The 20,808-nt window shown below is 40.7% G+C and overlaps 3 protein-coding genes across 3 annotated transcripts in view; 2 read left to right on the top strand and 1 right to left on the bottom strand.

Annotated features, from left to right (window-relative positions):
- Positions 1-181: 181 nt before the first annotated feature.
- Positions 182-4,371, bottom strand: ido1 (indoleamine 2,3-dioxygenase 1). Its single transcript, XM_079570534.1, has 10 exons — positions 4,213-4,371; positions 3,925-4,020; positions 3,732-3,851; positions 3,192-3,310; positions 3,106-3,120; positions 2,360-2,459; positions 2,171-2,288; positions 2,043-2,094; positions 1,010-1,158; positions 182-931 (listed from the first exon to the last, which is right to left on the bottom strand). The coding sequence occupies exons 1-10, from the start codon at positions 4,303-4,305 to the stop codon at positions 555-557; spliced, it is 1,239 nt and encodes a 412-aa protein (XP_079426660.1). The 5' UTR covers positions 4,306-4,371; the 3' UTR covers positions 182-554.
- Positions 4,372-5,242: 871 nt separating this feature from the next.
- On the top strand, positions 5,243-12,059 carry rhobtb2a (Rho related BTB domain containing 2a). The gene is made up of 10 exons (XM_079551255.1): positions 5,243-5,591; positions 6,473-6,674; positions 6,745-6,848; positions 6,917-7,102; positions 7,167-8,107; positions 8,178-8,296; positions 8,557-8,707; positions 8,794-8,882; positions 8,972-9,077; positions 9,175-12,059. Exons 1-10 carry the CDS (start codon positions 5,530-5,532, stop codon positions 9,378-9,380), a joined length of 2,166 nt encoding a protein of 721 aa, XP_079407381.1. The 5' UTR covers positions 5,243-5,529; the 3' UTR covers positions 9,381-12,059.
- Positions 12,060-12,180: 121 nt separating this feature from the next.
- pebp4 (phosphatidylethanolamine binding protein 4) overlaps positions 12,181-20,808 on the top strand; it is a 50,311-nt gene continuing 41,683 nt past the window's right edge. The window contains exons 1-3 of the mRNA XM_079551278.1: positions 12,181-12,277; positions 13,037-13,140; positions 15,163-15,289. Of these exons, the coding sequence (XP_079407404.1) occupies positions 12,275-12,277; positions 13,037-13,140; positions 15,163-15,289 (234 nt within the window). The 5' untranslated portion in view covers positions 12,181-12,274. The remainder of the gene's footprint in view (positions 12,278-13,036; positions 13,141-15,162; positions 15,290-20,808) is intronic.

Below are 20,808 nucleotides of genomic sequence, written 5' to 3'. Positions count from 1 at the left end.
TAGGAAAACAATCAGCTGACAAGTCACAGTAACATCATGTGACAAACTCTGAGGACAACTTCCCATGTTGTTAACCTATTACAATAGCACCATACCATGAATTGAGGACAACTGAAGTAAGCCTGTGTTTAATATCATTCTTCAAGTAAGAGGATGAGGAGGCCGGAGCCTAGACCCGCAACTATGGCCCTTAAGTGGGGCACATCTAGACACTGACATAGACAACCTTTCTTGAACACTTTATAGGCAATTTCTATTCTTTACAGCAACACATTTTTTCATAATGTAAAAAGCAGAAAAATACTGAATATAACTCTTACTGTCTCAAGGCTAAGTCTTTGCTTCATGTGGACAGTGCGCAGTTTTCTGTCATTGTGCATTTTTTTGTTTCATTTGAGCCTGAAGATGAAATTAGTGGTCAAACAGAAACGGTTTGAATTATGGTTTGGGCTGAGTCATGGCTGTCACTCAAGTCTTTTAAGTCTAAGTTTGAACAGACCCAGATGCCGGCGTTTGATGGCTCTCGGTCCGAAAACCATCTCTTTGATAGTGACTTAATGCTTGGTGACAGGTAGAGAGACCTGTTTGGTTTTGTCCCTGACTGTCTTCAGAAATCCCATGATGCTGGAGCCACCGGTGCCTCTCTCCTCCAAAGCCGTGGGCGCTTTGCTGACCATATCTTCTGTAGATTCCTTCTCGACGCGTAGCTGGCGGGCGCGAGCAGCGGGTACCGTTATATATCGACTAACCATGTTTATGTGATAGTTTCGAAGCTCGATTAGTTTGGTCACGCAAAGCTGGAATGCCTGATTTAGCTGTTCATCATGTTGTTCTTGTACAAAATTCCTCAAAGATGGCTGACTGGAGATGTCCTGGATCATTTGCTTGTGAGCAGGGGGCATGTAGTCTCTCATGCGGGCAAGAAAGGCTCCTATATAGGGGCATAGTGTGATAAGTTTAAAATAAATTGTAATAATCAATCCATTTGACAGACCGCAAACTTTCTTACCTGCTTTGGCTTCATGCTTGACACCCAAAAGTTCATCAAAACAGTGCAACAAGCTGCTCTGTGCCGCGCTTCCACCTGAGAACTCCATTGGCTCTGAATGTACTCCTTCATAGATTAGACCATTGGGCATGCTGGGATTGTCTTTCCATCTGTTGTGAAACCATAGGAAACAAGGCTCAATTACTTGTAAACTTTGAGATGCACAATGATTTCCTGTATATTTATATCTTGGATATTATTATTGGCTCGCTGTCTATGACTTATTTGTATTCTAATCATTTAATAAACAGAATGTTTACAGTAAGTCTAAAGTAAAGTGCAATCGTTTATTTTGCAGTTCTTATTATCCGCTTCCTTTGGTCATACATCATCAATGGTCATTTAGTAGAGGCCTGATGAGCCATACATCTGTCACTGTGTATTCTACACTGAGAAACTGTATCTGGTATTGCTGTCTTTGAATGTAATTTCAAGGCATGACTAATACAGTCTGTCAATCAGAGAAACACAAATGTGTCCTCACTAATTATGGCAGAAAAGGGCTGCACAGAGGCTTAGAGGTTAGCGCTGCTGGCCTTTCTGTTTGCATGTTCCTCTCCTTGTGTCTGGGTGGATTTCCTCCAGGTACTCTGTTTTCCCCATCGATCAAAAACATACACAATTGGTGAATCCTCAAGCCAGGTGATTCTGACCATCAGCTATGGCTCCACATCTGGAGATGGGTCCCCAGGCGCTGCACTGCAGTCGCCCACTGCTCCTGACGGGTTGCCCCAGCGGCATCGAAGGATGTGTCAAATGCAGAGGACATTTGACCCATCCTTACGGGGGTCAATAAAGTATACCTTAACCTTAAAAACAACTTTGCCAACAACTCTGCCTCCGTTCTTTCCCTCTAAACCAGTTGTTCTCTAGTGGTGGGTCAGCACCCAAAAAGGCAACACCAGCTCAGAACCACTGGTGTAAACCTTACATCTCTGTTTTTGTCACTTTCATAAGCACTTATAATAGAAATCTCCAAATGTACGAGCATTACCCGGAGAGGTAGATCCTTATAACGCCATAGAAAACTGAAGGCTCTACATACACTGTGAAGAGAAATATTTCTCAGTTATTCTAACAAATACTTGATTATTTATACTTATTACACAGCAGAGAAGGTACCGTGCATGAGTTTGAGTGCCTCGCACATTTCCTGTATAGACTTGCTAATGTCCTGAAGAGCGCAAGTCACGGCCTCCGTGTGCCCACTGCTCACACCTCTGAACACTGTGGGAATGCTCTGCAAACACAAACATAAGCTGCTTCATTTACAATCCATGAAACTCTGGACTTCTAAACAAAATACCGTACCATCAGTGCTGGAATCGCTGCAAGTTCCACCAAAAGAGTGACCATGAAGAAACCCCTCAAACTCTCCCCCCCTGGCAGCCTGACCACCAAGTCCAAGTTCCTAGATAACATGATTGGAACCTGAAATCCTCAAAATATGATGTAGCGCAGGGCAAATTATTGTTATATATAGTATCACAATATTAGGTGACACACCTAATAAATGAGGTCTTCCATCTGACAGAGATTAAGACAGAAATGTATGGTAACTAAACAATTAGAGCTTGTTTTAAGTTAATTATGTGTTGAAAATGTGTCTGAAAGATTTGTGAAATATTGCAACTATATTTGTTGTACAGTTTTTTTCTCATATAGTGCAGCCATAATGTGAAGTTCTGCTAAGACTCGTGGTACAGTTCTTTTTACTGTCAGGCTGTTGATGTTTTAACCAAGTTTATGGGTAATATCTCTGTAATTAGGAAGTAATTATTTTAAAGTGGTTATTCAAGCATATGGGTCTAATTGCTGTTAAATAGACTATTGCCATACGTTTACCGTAGTATGACAGGTGTGTGAACCTAATCCCTAATCCCTAACAAATAACAGGTTTCGCTTATTCATTTATATTGGGCCCTGCCTTCCATCATCATCATCATCATCATCATCATCTTCATCATCATCATCATCTTCATCATCATCATTAACGTGATCCAATTTAAGAACATGAATGTAACCTATTGTTATAAGTTAGTAAATTAAGCACTTACTCCATGTCAAAAGGCCTGTAATCAGAAGGACACAATAATATTATATACTTAATTAATGTAGCCATATACAATCACAGTGGTCTTACCTTTCTGGATCCCTTTTCCTCCAGTTTGCCAAGACTGCATCAGCATGTAAGAAGACGGGGGGAAGCCCTAGCCGCTGTGACACGTCCCAGTATGGAAGAGCCAAGTTACGCGGCAGCACCTTAAATCAAAACCCTTTGGTTTAATTTCGATAGAAAGCAATTAACAATAGTGGAAAAAAGGATTTGTTTTGTAAGTTAAGTGTGTCCCTTTTTTCCACATGTACAGTATTATTATGCCTTGCTTGTCTCAGGTTGCCCTCGGATAACCTGAATATTCAATATCAGAGCAAAGCCGTGAAGATAGATCTTACAGTAGCCTCTGGTTTCAAAGAACATAAGACAGAATCTATCGGCGTGTGGTTTTGAATCAGACTTATTTAAACGGTTCCTAGTCTATTTTAGTCTTACATTTTGTTCTGGTGGACATCTCAGTAAAGGATATTCTTCTTTAAAACTGCAACATTTGAAAATAACTGCCTATACTCCTTATATATAGCATTATTTCTATAGATCCTGAAAAATGAAGTGCAGCAGAGGTACTTTGACTGTGTCCTCCTCTCCTTCCTGCCAGACGTAGCCCATGGTGGTAGCGCCCAGAGCCAGGTGTGCGAGCCGCAGCTCCCTGTGTGTCTGCAGATACTGGCTGCTCAGCAGTGGCATCTGGACAAAGACAACAACTCTGAACCTTCACACTGGGGTCAACTGTCCTTGTGCGTTTGTTGTCCTTACTTACCCTGCTGACACGAGAGCGCAGCTCATGTGAGTGCACCAGCTCCGGGAGCTGTAGGGCAATATCAAGCCATGGCTTGTAATAAGGTGGGAGCTCTGTCTGCAAATAATGTCAATAACAGTAGTGTGCACAGGCACAAGTCAAAAGTTAATGTGATATGGACAAAATTACTGATCAGTCTTCATTTCCAAACTAAAATATTGAGGTGACATGCATGATTTCTCCTTAATGAAACAGAGGACATACAGACCCCTCTGAGTGCAGTATATGTGCCATATAGATGCAACCTACCAGAGGCTCACGCAGAATGAATCCCAGTTCTTCAGAGACATAATAAGAGTCCAGGCTAAAGGCACTTTTTGAGTCTTTGTCATCGGAAGACATAGTTAAACAAAGACAGAGTTACACTGTGCTCTGGCTGCATTTCTTTCAGGACTTTGGAACTACTCATCATTGAGTTCTTGCACAACAACTGTAATTGTTGCTTCATCAATGGTGAATGTAGAGCATTAGCCTCATCTGGTGGATTTTCTCACACGGTACAAGGGCAACTACAGAAGTTGTAAAGCCCAGTAGAGCATACCTTAAACTTCACACTACCAAAGTTGGTAACTGTCTCGTATGTGGCAAAAGATCTAGACTGGATTGAATTAATACAGGGCTGTTTTAGCAACATCAAGTGAATGGGATAATAGTGGGGGAAAAATAAACTGCTGCAGACCTACATTTATTATTATCTAGTCTTTCAGCTCTGGACAAAAAGATGTGAGTCCCTTTACTTAGATGTGGCCTTTTGGAATTTGGCTTATGGTTGAATAGGCCTCAAATATATAAATTAGCTGTAATGTAAAGCGAAAAGTGAATTCTCTCTCTCTCTCTCTCTCCCTCCCTCTGTCTCCATCCCCCTCTCTCTCGCCCCCTCTCTCTCTCCCTCCCTCTGTCTCCATCCCCCTCTCTCTCGCCCCCTCTCTCTCTCCCTCCCTCTGTCTCCATCCCCCTCTCTCTCGCCCCCTCTCTCTCTCCCTCCCTCTGTCTCCCTACCTCTCTCTCCCTCACCCTCTCCATCCCCCTCTCTCTCGCCCCCTCTCTCTCCCTCCCTCTGTCTCCCTACCTCTCTCACCCTTTCCCTCCCTCTCTCTCTCTCCCCCCCTCTCTCTCCCCCCCTCTCTCGCCCCCTTTTCTCTCTCTCGCCCTCTCTCTCTCGCCCTCCTATTCTTTCCCTCTCTCTCTCGCCCTCTCTCTCTCTCTCCCTCTCTCGCTTGCCCCCCTCTCTCTCCCTCTCGCCCGCGCTCTCTCCTTTTCTCTCTCTCCCTCTCCCCCCCCTCTCTCTCTCCTGCGCCTGCCTATTATTAGCTCGGGCGGCCTTACAGTAAGTGGAGGTGGGTCCATGACTGTTGGCGTTGCAGCTCTGCGCAAGAGCGGCTGGCTTAACATCGTTGTTCGGTCTGTAGCCTACACGAATGGCGCACAGATCGTGACTTTTCCGCACCCTCTCTGGGATTTATTCACTCAGCTCCGCAGTCAGTTGGACGCATATTTACGAGCCTCTGCACATTGCTTTGAAGATGAGGTTAAAAACGAGCTACCGTCAGGTGCAAGCCGCATCCGATGGAGCCCTGCTTTCCGTCACGTTCGTCAGCCAACCCCCTGCACCAGTTTCTTACGTGGCGGTAAGAAAATAAACCATGCAGGCCATCGTGTGTTCTAGACATCCTGCGTTCCCTGTTCACTTATCTAGGTTGCAAATTGAGTTGTCGTACCGACATAAACAAGCTGAAGAGTCAGTGAGTGGGCGTTACATAACGCGTAATGCTGCAGCCTGTGACTAGTGCTTTGGTGGCGTAAGCGCTGCTCGTGCGTGCCTCGTTATAGAAGGTATTTTGTGATCTTTCCGTGTTGTTTTTTGTTGGCAAAGCCAGTATTTGGTCGCATCAAAGTGATGCACAGACTGTGCAGTGCAGTCAACGAAAACGGACAGCAAAGCCATTTATTATTTCAGGCGTTTTGTCCCTCCAGTTTCAAACAGGCCTAGCCTAAGGTGACTCAGTCCGTTGTATAGTATACGCAGAATCACTCAATGAAAGGGCGTTTTTATGAATGGATGCTACCCTCACGAGATGATGAGGCCGATGTTTTCCCATGCTCGAGCAGCCTATTTACTTAAGAAGTGTTTATACAGGATAAAGAGTGAGTGACTTATACTGAATGACCAATAAATAAACATAGTTGTCCAGTCAATGACACCACGCAAAGACAATATGCTTAAATAAGGCAAAATACCTTTTGGGTTTGAAAGCCTGTTTCATAAGGTGTGTCCTTGATTTGTTCATACAGCCTACTGTCTACATGTCCTTGCTTGTAGAAAAATTGTAACATTGCAATAATTCACATTAATTCATATCACATTAGTAGCCTGTGTAATTAGAAAGCATTGTAACTTGATTTTATTTTGCTGCAGAATGAATTAAAGAGCATATCTGTATTGATCCCTGTCTCTGCACTGTTGTGGACAAATGGTTTCAGGCACTCATGACTCTCTGTATTTTGACAGGTCCCCATTGACGGATTCTGATATGGATTATGAGAGGCCAAACGTTGAAACTATCAAGTGTGTGGTAGTTGGAGATAATGCTGTTGGAAAAACGCGCCTTATCTGTGCACGAGCCTGCAACGCTACACTGACACAGTACCAGTTATTAGCTACTCATGTGCCCACTGTCTGGGCCATTGATCAGTACAGAGTATGTCAAGAAGTAAGTATTCAGTATTTTATGTATAAACATTGTTTAAATCTTATTATCGACATTAATTTGTCTCCTTTAGGTATTAGAGCGCTCCAGAGATGTTGTGGATGACGTCAGTGTGTCCCTTCGTCTCTGGGACACTTTTGGAGACCATCATAAGGATCGGCGTTTTGCATATGGCAGGTCTGGCTGAGCGACTGTGACACGGTGTTCTTTAAGTTTGATTGTGACGTGGTAACCTTTACTTTCAGGTCTGATGTGGTGGTACTATGCTTCTCAATTGCTAACCCCAACTCTCTGTACCATGTGAAAACTATGTGGTACCCAGAGATCAAGCACTTCTGCCCTCGTGCCCCTGTCATATTGGTGGGCTGCCAGCTGGACTTGCGTTATGCAGATTTGGAAGCAGTAAACCGAGCACGGAGGCCTTTGGCAAGGTAAGACATTTTAAAGAAGGGTGCAATTAAGAAAGCTGTTATTAAACAGGTACATATTTTTCAGGCCCATAAAGTCCAATGAGATCCTTCCTCCAGAGAGAGGGCGTGAGGTGGCTAAGGAGTTAGGGGTGCCATATTATGAAACAAGTGTTGTCGCTCAGTTTGGAGTCAAGGATGTTTTTGACAACGCTATCCGAGCTGCTCTTATCTCCCGCCGACACCTCCAGTTCTGGAAATCTCACCTCAGAAATGTTCAGAGGCCTCTTCTTCAGGCACCTTTCCTGCCACCAAAACCTCCACCTCCTATAATCACAGTCCCTCCTCCGCCAGCCACCACGGAGGAGCATCCGGTCGGCCTTTTAGAGGACCCACACTGTGCTGATGTCATCCTAGTGCTGCAGGAGCGGCAGAAAATATTTGCTCACAAAGTATATTTGGCAACATCGTCTTCGAAGTTCTATGACCTCTTTATTATGGAAACACAAAAGGAGGAGACTGAAAAACCGCCTCGTGCGCAGCTCTCAGGCCGAGAACTGCTGATGCGTGCTGCTAGTTTTGATGTATGTGAAAGTAGTGATGAAGGAGACAAGGCAAACCTAAGGGCCTGCACCAGTGATGGCACCTTGAAAGACTCAGATGGCACAAGACAGGGCAGGCTGCTGTCTTCCTGGAGTCGAGCCTTTGTTAGCATTCAAGAGGAGTTGGTGGATGACCCGATAACATACAGTCCCCGCACCATGACTGTAGTGCACATGGACCAGTCCATGCAGCTGAGTCCTTTCCGAGCAGTGCTTCGGTATCTCTACACAGGTCAGCTGGATGAAAATGAAAAAGAGTTAATGCACATTGCACACATTGCTGAGCTGCTGGAAGTCTTTGACCTGCGAATGATGGTGGCCAACATATTGAACAATGAAGCCTTCATGAACCAAGAAATCACCAAAGCCTTTCATGTACGTCGCACAAACCGAGTAAAAGAGTGTCTTGCCAAAGGCACATTTTCAGGTAAATATATATCACTTTTTGTTCATGAAGTAGTATAAGTAGTTCCATTATCAAGCTATTTATATTACAGATGTTGTGTTCAAACTGGATGATGGGACAATTATGGCCCATAAGCCTTTACTCATTGCGAGTTGTGACTGGATGGCAGCAATGTTTGGTGGGCCTTTTGTGGAGAGCAGCACTAAAGAGGTCAGAAACCACCAACAGCTGGTGTTGAAGGTTTAACCTTTAACCTTATTGCTGCAGCCTGTATATGTTCCCCAATGTTGAACTTTAATATAATATTATTTGGTAAATTTTTAATATTATTTATAACAATCCACCATTTATTATGTATATTTTTGTGTGTGTGTGTGTGTGTGTGTGTGTGTGTGTGTGTGTGTGTGTGTGTGTGTGATTTATAACCCTCATGCGAAATTGTAACATTGTAATTTTTCTTCCCTGTGAAGGTGTTGTTTCCCAACACTACACGCAGCTGCATGAGGGCTGTGCTCGAGTATCTCTACACTGGGCGCTTTTGTTCCAGAACAGACCTTGATTCCATGGAGCTTATTGTTCTCGCCAATCGTCTTTGTCTCCCTCACTTAGTTGCTCTTACAGGTATGATAATACTAGTCTAGGATATCCTTTATTTTTAGTATAATCCTCAAAATATTAGATGAAGTCAAAGTATCTTTCTATTTCAGAGCTCTATACAGTAACAGTGTTGACTGAAACAGCAATGATGGGAGCTGACATAGATGGGGACGTTTTGGTGTATCTGGATATGGCCCAGGTAGTAATTATCCTCTTAATTCGTAAATTATGGCAGTCTTATAAGTTTGCAATGTAAAAGATGTGTTATGTGTGTCAATGTCTCCCCAGTTTCATGGAGCACAGCAGCTCACTGGCTGGTGCCTGCACCACATTTGCACCAACTATAACAGTGTATGTAGAAAGTTCCCTCGAGACATGAAGGCCAAGTCAGCAGGTAATATTTCCATAACTATTCCATAACTACATAATTTATTTTGTGTCATAATTTCATGGGTCATTATTACTCTTGTATGCATAATATTTTAATGCAGACAACCAAGTATATTTTGAGAAGCATCGATGGCCACCTGTATGGTATCTGAAAGAGGATGACCACTACCAAAGAGCTCGAAAAGAGCGTGACAAGGAAGACTACCTGTACCAGAAACGACAGTGTAAACGCAAGTGGCTTTTTTGGAACCTCCCTTCCTCTCCCAACTCAAACTCACCTTCGTCTGGCTCCTCTGCTATCATCTGACATAGTATTGGTAAGGCCTCTAAGTGTCCACAAGTATCGGCCTGTACTCATTTTTTCTACCCTTCTAGTAAAACAATCACGGTCGGCTCTGCAGAATGAAGTAAATGTTTTGACTGTGGATGACATTCAAACAAAAAAACATAGTCTGGTACTGTATCTGCTGCCATAGCTGAAATACCTGTCCGGATCCATCTGCAGACATGCACTTTCAATACTGGTTAACCTAACAAATAAAATGCTGCTATATGCTGTAACAACCAGCAACTGAATACAAATCTCAGAGATTAGATGTTTCTGCACAACTGCATCATCATGACAATAGGATTGCTCACTACAAAACGAAAATGTGCTAACACTTTATACTGTTCTTCGATAACTTATACTAACTGGTACATCATGGGATTTATGGTATGTTGCACGGAGCAGTCCTGTTGATAGGCGTCTGAAAACATTAAGCATTTGCATATCATTATCACATGATTGTGGCTTTTTATAAAGGGCTTTATTTTACATGAGTGTGTTCAGTATCTTGTGAACCTAAATGTTTGGACTACTGTACATTGGGAAATTACTCTTACTTTGTGTACTTAAACAAGCAGGGGTGACCACACGTTCCATATTATTTTTGATTAACTAGGTTTGAATTGTCTGTCCCGACTGAAATTCCCCTGTTGGACTGAATACTACGCTGCTCAAAGATTTCTTATTTCTGAGAGAAATTATTTCTCCATGAGAAGGCAACTCACGCACTTTCTGGACATTACACTTAATGGTAGCTTCTAGTTGACAGAAGAGGTTTGTAAGTCCATGTTTTTGCACACATCTCGATGGCAGAATTGTTAGATTGATAAGTATGGTGCTTAGTAATGCTTTATGTATCGTATCGTGTAAAATGTAATAATGTCACATGACACTTTAAGTTCTCGAATACTGTGCACTGCAGGCAGTGAAAAAAACAGTAAAAATAGTGATGAACACAGTCTAATAGTGTGTTGCTGTGTTGATCATAAGTTATAGCATATGAGATAATTTAAACATATTCCTCAATGTTACATCAATCCATAACTGTAATTTAGAGATATTTACACCCCAGGAGTGATACAGGACTCTATATTCACAGCTTATGACTGTTATGTGAGTATATTGGGGGTCTTCTTAACGGTCCAAAGACTGACCTTTAGTGTAATGTACATATCATCAGAGCCACTTTAGTGTAGTATAGTAACAGGTGTTACTGTTTTCAGCAGCAGTTTCACTTTAGACTAGACTCTCATTTTAACGATAGTAAAAGAAAGAAAATCATAATAACTTACGAGTTATGAATATAATTTAAATATTGATAGATATCACTCTTTTTTCTAGAGATAGCTTAATAAAGTTTCTCTTTCTCTTTACAATAGCCATAAGGCATAAAGCAAAATAAGAAATAGTATATGATAAAAATGTAGTACTGGTTAAGCTGACGTAATTTTATTGAGCAACACCCATGCTTTTGTTTTTGCAATATTTCAATGATTTGTATTGATAGTATTGATCACAAAGCCTTAATGTTCATGTTTCCGCTAGATGAATGTAATCTGTGTTACTACATGTTAGTTTACTGGTTTGTTCTTTCATGGTGCTCTCTAGACAGTTGTGTAAATGTAATGTGCTGTTTGACCGTGCTGTCATTATGTGGATGTAACACAGATCTAGAGAGTACTATGTGCTGTAGGGGTTATGCCATATTGTATGGATCAATGTAACTCAAAGATAAATGAACGATTCAAGGCCATCTATTGGTAGAAAACTATTGTGTAGAGATGGGTACGAGTTATTTTTCTGTGGATCAAGTACCTTGTTTACCATACCAGCACTTGCTGCATTAACCTTTGCCAAGAACCATAAAAGACCATAGTAATATTCATGAATTCAATACAAAAACATGTTTTATATAAAATCTGGGACTGCAAGTAAATTGTCTCAGGACCTATCAGGCATTAAGACTTGGCATCAAAAGATAAATATTCATTTCCACACTTTGCATCTTTACTTTGCTTTTTTCCTCCCAAATACCACAAAGATATTGGTACCCAATCCTAATCTTATGGAATAAATGCAGAGATTCAGGGATTTTTTCTGTTATTTTGTTTGCGCAAGTCTTTTGTGTTAAGAAAAAAAAAATGTCTAAAACCTGCTAAAACATCATATATGTAAATATTATCAGAACAGTGGCGACTTGTAACTCTATGTACAATCAATTTGATTGGCATAGTAATTAGCTTTAGTTATGGCATTGTGTTTTACTGTTGTGTTTTTATATATGCATTAAGTGTATGACTCTAATACAAATTGCACTGCTTTTTAGTCCCCATTTTTATTCAAATTACATCAGAGATGAAACATCACCACCAGTGGAATGGATAGTTGTCTGTGGGCCCCTTGTCTTTACATTTGGGTGCTAAACAGCTGCAGATAAGCACAAACCAAAGGGAGCTTAAGCAGCACCAGGATGAACTATTTACATAAAAGGTTAAATACAGAATGCTGCACAATCATTGCATAGTTTAAGGGGCCTTGTATTTAATAATTTAAAAAAACGAGGGAAGAAGCTTGAATGTTTTCAGTGTTAAAACTTGGATGACAATTTCCAGTCATCTGGTGATTTTAATTCTTAAAAAAAAAAAGGAAGTTGTTTTTATTGTTTACAAGTTGTACATTTTAAATTCTGTAGCATGTATTCTTGAAATGTGAAATATTTAATAAACAAATAGAAGCGAGTGTCCTGTCACATCCGTCTCAAATGGAGCGAGCCCGTGCACGTGATTAAAGCCCTGTACTGCGCAGTGAGGCTCCAGTCGACGCTCCAAATCCCAACGACAAGTGCACGACTGTGGCCACCCAAACTCTCCAAAATGGTATGAAACTCGAAGTTACTGTACCACATATGCTACTATGATTACTCAGATGAAGATACACGTCAACCTAGAAGTTAATCTTTATTTTTTGATGTAAGAAAAACAAGTGTGAAGCCTTGCAGGTTGTCGCTGAATATTGTAGCCTACATTTGTTTTGTTTTTTTCAATCCGTTCCTACTTAGGCCTGGTAGATCTCCAGGTGCGCGAGTGTAAAGCTGGCCCCTCACATAATTATGAAAAAAAAAAAAAATCTCTCACGTCTCTCAGTGGAGGGCGTGCATAAACTCCATAAACTCCAAGGCTTTCGTAAACTGAACTAACACAAACGGAAATCTTTACTGCACAAAACAGAACAAACACATTGATTTCATTTTAATTTGAAATTGATGAGGGACTAGCTTAACGATGATGATGAGTTTTGTACAATAAGTTGGCTAAAGTTTGCTTTCTGCACGAGCCTTGATCTTCTAGCCCTGGGCAAGTTTACTTGCTCGACGGCTGATTTTTGTCCTTGCTAAAAGCTATGAAAGTTGGTCTGAAGTTAGTCCCCCAGGTATTGACTTTATTTTCATGTTTGTCTTTAACTGATTTCAATTTTTCGATCATGTTATGAGCAAGAATTTTTCTCTAAATCCTCTGGGGGCCAGACCATATCGGGTGGAGGGCCGAATTTGGCCCCTGGGCCTGACCCCTGTATCTAGCCTTGATCTCAAAACAACTAAGCTATTACCTTTTTGGTCATCTATGGTTGTTCTGCAGGGGCCCTGGACACTATTCCTCGTCTTGTTGTTGTCTATCTTTGAGCAGTTCCACTTTGAGGCCACTGAAGAAAAGCTGGACATTTGGGACCCTTCTTTCTGTCGGTGAGTGTCAATGTCAATGATGTTTCTGAGATTGCTCAACAAATACTAAAAAAAAAAAAAGGCACCAAAAAGTTGTCCAAAATATGGCTTGATATGGCCGTAAAATGTTATGTCATAGATGTAGATCGAGTGTTGGGCAAGTTACTTAAAAATTGTATATATATAATATATTCTATATTGGTGATTACAGCTTTAACTAAACTTAGTACAATGTAATGTGCTCCGTAACAATGTGTAATAACTTGTACCTATGGGTGTCACAGTTTGAAGTTAAAGTTGTGAGTTGGTGGCTGGCAGGTGGATGAAAATGCAGACAGACAGACAGGTTGGCAATCAGGTCTGTGGTAGTTTCGTTGATGAATTGGCAGCGTGTGGAGGAAGAGCCAGGCTTCTTGTACAGGTCACAAGGTGCAGATATGCAGGTGTGTGAGGAACAGGTTGCAGATCTGATGGCTCTGCTGAGGTGAGGAAACAGACAAACACAAACGCAAGAGGGAGGGGAGGAGTGTCAACACAGGACCATGACAGTACCCCCCCTCTCAAGGACGGATCCCAGACGTCCAACACAAAACCGGGAGGGCGGAGGGGGTGCGGAGAAGGGAACACAGTTGGAGCAAATGAGTCAGGGGGCCACACAGAGGTAGCCAGAACACCAGGGCAACACAGGAGAGACCAGAAGATGCTGATGAGTCTGGGGGCCAAGGACGCTGAGGGGACATTTCTGGAAGGATGGCAAAAAGTCCTGATGTTAGAGCTAGGCTCACAGAAGGAGTTTCAAGTCTATAAGCGCCAGTGGCAGGTTAGGAGAACCTGCTGAGGGGCATAATGATCCAGTTTGAGCCAGTTTGTACTGTCACAGTTTGAAGGTGGAACCAAAAGCAGGACACAAAATGGTGCAAGTGCACAAAAGGTGATTTATTGAATATGTATTGAATATAATTTGGTGGCTGGCCGGTGGATGAAAATGCAGATAGACAGGTTCTTGTACAGGTCACAAGGTGCAGGTAACGAGCTGTTGATTGGATGCAGGTGTGTGAGGAACAGGTTGCAGATCTGATGGCTCTGCTCAGGTGAAGAAACAGACAAACGCAACCCCAAGAGGGAGGGGAGGAGTGGCAACACAGGACCATGGCAATACGAGCGATCGCTGTTATTGTTTACTTCCGCAATTTTCGCCGGATGTTTGGTAGGCAGCTGATGCATACAGGCCTCTAACTCGGTTTTATAAAACGATAGGTCTGTTACAGCGCAAGAGAAGCAATGCACTGTTTATGGACATTGTTTTTGCTGATTATAGGATTTTAATAAAATGTTTATCAAATATGAAATTGTAAAATGCCTACCACGGCCAACGGATGTGACGACATCGCGATCGCTCGTATTGGTTTGACACACAATTGAGTAACAAGTATTTGTAATTTGTGTACATAATGTAATAAGACTTCACTCTAACCGTAAATCGAACCTTAAGCCCTAACCCTAAGGGTCTCGTCTCCTATTACATTATGTACCTACAAAGTACCAATCCAAGTTATTCCATTATGTGTCTAACCCATAGGTACAAGTTAGATTGTTACAGAGCACATTAAATTAGTTAGGTACAATGTATCAAGGTACTGTAAAATAAAGTGATACCCTCTCATGTTTTGTTTTGACATTAAATAGACGCAACTGTAAATTTTAGACACCAGTGTCCAATTTGATTTGTTTTGCTGCATTTTATTTGGAGGGAGTTTGGAATTTTGTCATTCATACACAAATGTTCTTGTAACTCAAGTTACTTTAAATGTAATGACTAATGTTTCCGTATTTTGTGCAAGTAATAAGTTATTTTCCTTAGTTACTGAAAAAAGTAAAATATTTTTGTAGCTCGTTACTTTTGTAATACGTTGCCCCCAACACTGTTTAGATCCCATATAGTTTGTTGATAATCTCGATTCAAACAACAAGAGTAATACGGACAGTATATAGGGCCTCAACAAAGCGAGGAGAAACTCAACAGTTAATGGTGTCTTTAAACAGTGGTGGCTTGGGGGTTAAGTATCCTGAGCTGGAAGTCAGTGAATGTCTCATCGTCCCAAAGCTTCTCAGGAAGAAGATCAGCATGGTTTGGCAAGCCCCACGCATAATCTTCTCTGCAGCACATGAGGTAACATAACTTTGGAGTTGGTATGCGAGGACTACACAACCATTATTTACTCCAAAAATATATGACCGCGTTTCACCTTTTATGTAGACTCCTGCGCACAACACTAGAGGGCAGTATGGGTGTGGAAATAAAAGTCCAATCAAAATGTACTTCTGTGTAAGCAACAGTTATAAATTCTGCCAGTTTTTGATACAACCTACAGTAAGTAATACACATTCAATATTAGTGACAAATCTTTCTGTGATTATTATCCGAAGTAAACACATTTATGTTCTGCTGAACTATACATATACAGCACAATCGGATTTACCGGTATTTCTTTTCCTTTGTAACCAGAAGGGGGTGCTAGAGCTTCACCCTTCAGGGCAGTTAGAGACTCATAAAGAGCATTTTAATACTTAGCGATCTACTTTATTTTAAGACAGTATGTTTTGAAATTATTATAATTTAACATAGCTTTGGTACATATTTAAAGGAGTTATTTCGATACACAACTTTGGCTTGGGTTTTATATAACAATAGAAAAAACGTGATTGTCTGTCACCTAATTTGTCTTTGATTTGCTCATTTACATACAACAGTTACTGTGCACAACCGTTAATAAAGTGCATTTTTATACCATCATTGCAAAAATAAAACCTGACAATATGTGAAATCATGAAACTAAATTCCACATAAAGATTACGCATGCAGTGATTAATTGTTTGAGTGGGATACAAAATATTCCATACGCTTTGTTGTCATGTCCCTGAGATCATCAGTGTTAAATACATTTATAGTAACATTCAGTGGCTATCTCTGCTCTCTCTTTGTTGGGTAACAGATTGGGAACGCTGCTCACAATCGTCAGGTTCTCTGTGAACTGACACCAGACTGTGCTTCCGTAAAATGAAAACTTAAATGGGAAGCCTCCTCAATTTAGGAACTGCGTTAAGAATTCCAGAGCTAAGCAGTCTCGCACCAACATGATCTATGGCCCTTCTGCTCCCCAAACTCTAGTTGATCTATGGCCGTATTATCTGCAATGCTGTCTTACATGATTCTCTTTTGTTGCCAGAATCAGTGTCAGACAGCAAAACAGATTACACGTGAGATTAGATCAATACAAACTTTATTTACTTGGATTTGAAGTGTATTTCTCTCTTTATCCTGACACTTCACCGAAGAGCCATTGCTAATGATAAGAGGCTGTGATTCTGCGGTGGGTCTACCAGTCCACCACGCTTTCTGTCACGCAGCCATCTCGCCACCATCGCCGCTATTCGCTGCCACTCACCGCATATATTCAGGACCATAACTACAGAATAGTGGCCACTCCAGCTCAAATCCACCCACCGCCTCTCCCACTTTATTATTGTGATGGATGCATGCCTGCTGAGTAACTGAAACAGTGCACTATAGGCAGCCATATCTCAGAACCCACTTCTGCAAAGGTGTTCCTGGCTAAAATGATCGAATGCCTTTAAAGTGACTCTATGACAACTTGCATGAGGCATATGCATTTAACAATGTCCTTTTTATAACACTGACAAACATTTGCTCATAAACAACATTATACATATAGTAACCCCACCTGTATATTTATATTAAAAAATAATGTATGGTTATAATTAATAGTCAATATTTGCAAAAGGCTAAACAATTGCTGAGGCTAAATGCAAAAATTGAACTTTTCGAGAGTATGTTGACCTGAACTGGACAGTCTGGTATGTTTCCCTCATTTGGAGTTGCAAACAAAATGCTTTTGAATATGCTAAAGTTATCACATGAAGCATATTGTTGATTTTTTTGAATGAATAATTCAAAGCATATTTAAAATGTTGCAAATGTATAACCAAATTTATGTAGCGTGATGAAGTTTCTAAGACCATGCTTATTCTACATCCACAATTTTAACATGTATTATTCCAGCAGGTCTGAAAATGCCTAATTGTCTTATTTAGTTGTACAGTAGCTCTTACATATTTTTATTTACAAATGTAAATTTGTTTGAAATGCAAAATTAGTGTACTTTTTACATGCCAAATGGGTTTGCACGAAGAACAAAAACATTTTGTGTGGTAAAATGTGCCTGGATATACATGTGTCCATATAAGTGAGGTGTTCTTGGGCCAACCGGGTATGTTAAACTGACATGTAAAACTGGTGATGGTGGTGTTTTTTGTTGTTGTTTTTTTTTTTTCATTTTTCATCCCCTACGTTAATATCAGTATTTTGTGAGACTCACTTGCAGTGCCATCTCTGTTGATACATTGAGGGAATTTTTCAAAATAAAAAAAGATATACTGTAGTCATGTCTCTGCCGAACTTCAAAAGCAAATTTAGTTGTGTTGTTTCCTTTTTCAGTAAGGACTGTCGCCACAGGGCACATTCTTAAACATGGGGATTTCAAAGCCTTGTTTTTGGGGTAGCTGTTCTTGCATCTGGTGGATAAAATGAGGGCTTAAACCATTACTGCGATTAGAGCTGCCTCACTATGATCTCTTGAGCTTGCTTACTGCTGCTAATAGCTGTTTCCTCTATATTTCCTATATCTTTTTCCCTTCTTCTCTTTCTCTCTCTCTGTGAATGATTTTTATGCTCTGCTAAAACACGAGTGGGCGTACAGAGAGGATTTAAATGCACCGATCCCCTCCTCTTTTTTGGTGAATCTCGCCGTTCTTTTCTGCGCCTCTGATGACGACAGGGCAGCTTTAAGCCTGGCAGTGCCCACGGCAGGCTGCTGTCTCAGAGCTGCCCACTCTACGCGGCGCTGGCATGGCAGGAGCACCGGGATGGGGTTCCTCTTCAGCCCCTGTCGTTACCAGGAAGGCCTATAAAATCCCCCTTGGATTTTTCACAGTACTTTCTTATGAGATGTGTTGTAAATTCAGTATTAAATTAGTTATCACAGACAGTAAGCCAGTTTTAATATGGTACCCTAATGCAGACAATATATACAGTATATCTAAATTCATATTCACTGTGATTAGGTGGGTGGAGGTGGCTCTATAGGATTATAACAGCTTGTTGTGTTGCATTCAAAGACTTTTATTTCCTTAGAAAGTGTTCTCCTTTTTCATTATAAAGTGATGCTAAATTGACCTGTGTCCTTTATTCAGTGGACATCTGTAGCACTGGGGATTTTCTGGCAGAGATGCACACGATGCATCAAATACTTCAATATGGCTGTAATGTAAGTTGTGCATTTGATTGAATGGTGATTCATTCTGTGGCCTTAATTTGTGCAGATGATCCGGCTGCTCACGTGGAACATGAAATGAAACAGAACCAACATCATTTTGACTAATTTATCATTTCCATTGTCAAATTTTAGTTTTATAAATGTGTAAGATTCTGTATCAATGCCTTGGCAAAGACTGTACCAGGTCTTTAATGAAAAATGTTCGTGAATTGCTGGCTTCTGTTTATTATTCATTATTCATCCCTTCATATACATTGATGTCAAGATCTGTTCAAACAGACATTCATAATCTGCATGGGAAGTGCATCTGCTGAGGTGCACACTTAAACAAACACACAAAATTAAATTTCTATTTATAGGAGCCACAGAAAGCTAACATTTGCCTGGGATCATTGTCATCTGCAGACGACGTGATGGCACAATAAGGTTTCTTTGCCATAATAAGATACTGTCTTTGTCAAGAAGAAGGAGAAGGAAATATTTGACCACAGTCACACACTACACTAATATGCAAAGGTCGTACAGACAATGTGGACCTAGACAAATGTTTTAAAAAAGTAATCGCTGTTCAACGAGTTCCAGAAAGAAGAAAAGCACAGAAAGAGCTGTTTGTTTATACAGTACTTTGTTTCCATAGCAAAAATGTACTAAACCTAATCATTGTCTCAAAAAAAAAGAAAGTTACAGAATCTGTGAAAACACTTATAGACTGTGATCTTGGCTCATGCAGAGTATACATTTTCATAACAAAAATGTTTTTTTATTTATAAAACTACTTTCGTTGAGTGTTTTTCTCACCTCTAAAACTTTTGTGCGTTGTTGCACATCAACATTGCTTCATCTGTACTGGTTTACATTGTGTGAAAGTTAAGTGCTAGTTTGGAAAACAAATTGCCAGTTTTCTGCAGATCTTAATGGATTACTGCTAGTATGAGAGACTTACCTTCTGCTGCTGAAATCCTTTTCTTTGAACCAATCACAAAGTCAGGCAGATGAAAAGTGAAGTTTTGCTTAAGACCGAAATGGCTTAGTGGCACTTTGCCCATAATGTTTAGCGTTTCTTTTCATTTGTGGTCCGGCACAGGGTTTAGTTCCAGTTTTGTCCCAATCCTCTGATTCACCTTCTTTAAAAACAGCTTCAGGGCTACTCATAACGCTTAACTCTCTATAATGCCATCCTCTCATCTCCTCTGTGCCTTTATTGTCTTAACTCTGAAGAAGAGATGTCTTCTAAAACAGGTTAATACACGGTTGGCACACACAAATAAGTGTGCTTTCTAAAATGCTAAATATAAGTTTCTTTGGCTTGTGTTTTGCATTGGAAAGCTCTCCTATCCTGTCAGTAAAGTTTTCTTTTTATTGCTGGTTTAAATATGTATGATTTATTAATCTTTGAACATAAAGGCAGCTAATGTTAACACCACTGAGGTCCATTGATGGATGTAAGAACATGGAGATGTGTTCCTTGTCATTTTTTCATCTCATAGTTTGGAAGCAGTAAAATGGTATGCAAATGATTTGCTAATCCCTTTACATTATTTGTTCAGTTTCTTCCTTTCATTTTTGTGGATCTCTCGAACAGCTCACTGACAGGCGGACACTGATGATTGCCAATTCTTAAGATTAAAAAGGCTATCAATATTTCTAGTGACTCTCCCAGCTTCTTTAAAGTGAGCGCACCTGTTTCTTTAATCTTTCTTACACCTTTAAACAAAGTCTAAACCTCTTGTTCTCCTGTCAGAGTTGTACCATGTTTGACTCATGGTAAGCTCAAGTGTTGACCCGCAGTATTAGAGCTATATTATCACCATAAGAAGGATAAGCAGCAGAGTCTAAGCTTCAAGAGATGAAACTGTGGCCAGTGTTGTTTTGCACTACTTTGTTGTCCTAAAGGTTGGTGTTAAAAATAATAAGAAATGGTGGGATGGTTTTAAAATCAAGAAGCTTAAAAAGCAAAATCTCAAATAAACCCAATTTTCTGTAGCCAGTCACACTGCTTTTTGGTGGGTTTGTGTTGATCGTCTCAAGTGACTCATTCGCCGCCCCTCCCCAAATAAAAACACTACAGATTTATGTGGCTTTTCAGAAATGTATCTAGACATTTATCCAACCTAATCTTCTTAACATATTAAAGTGATTTGCTTTACCCTTAAGTGGCTGAAGCTGGGGCTCTCCGCCCCTCATGGCTATAAGACCTGAGTGTGTTGTGGACATCTTCTTTGAAGACAGAGAGGTGGGCAGGAGTCGACCTGGTTCTCGGGCCGATTCCTGCTGCGCCACTCTTTTCTTTTGTTGTAATTAGTCCAACTGTTGCTCACAGTCAGTGTTCTTAGGC

Source organism: Gobius niger (assembly GCF_951799975.1).
Source record: "Gobius niger genome assembly, chromosome: 1".
In the NCBI taxonomy this organism is placed as follows: domain Eukaryota; kingdom Metazoa; phylum Chordata; class Actinopteri; order Gobiiformes; family Gobiidae; genus Gobius; species Gobius niger.
Note: the sequence above shows the minus strand (reverse complement) of the source record. Positions and strands in the feature narration are given on the sequence as shown.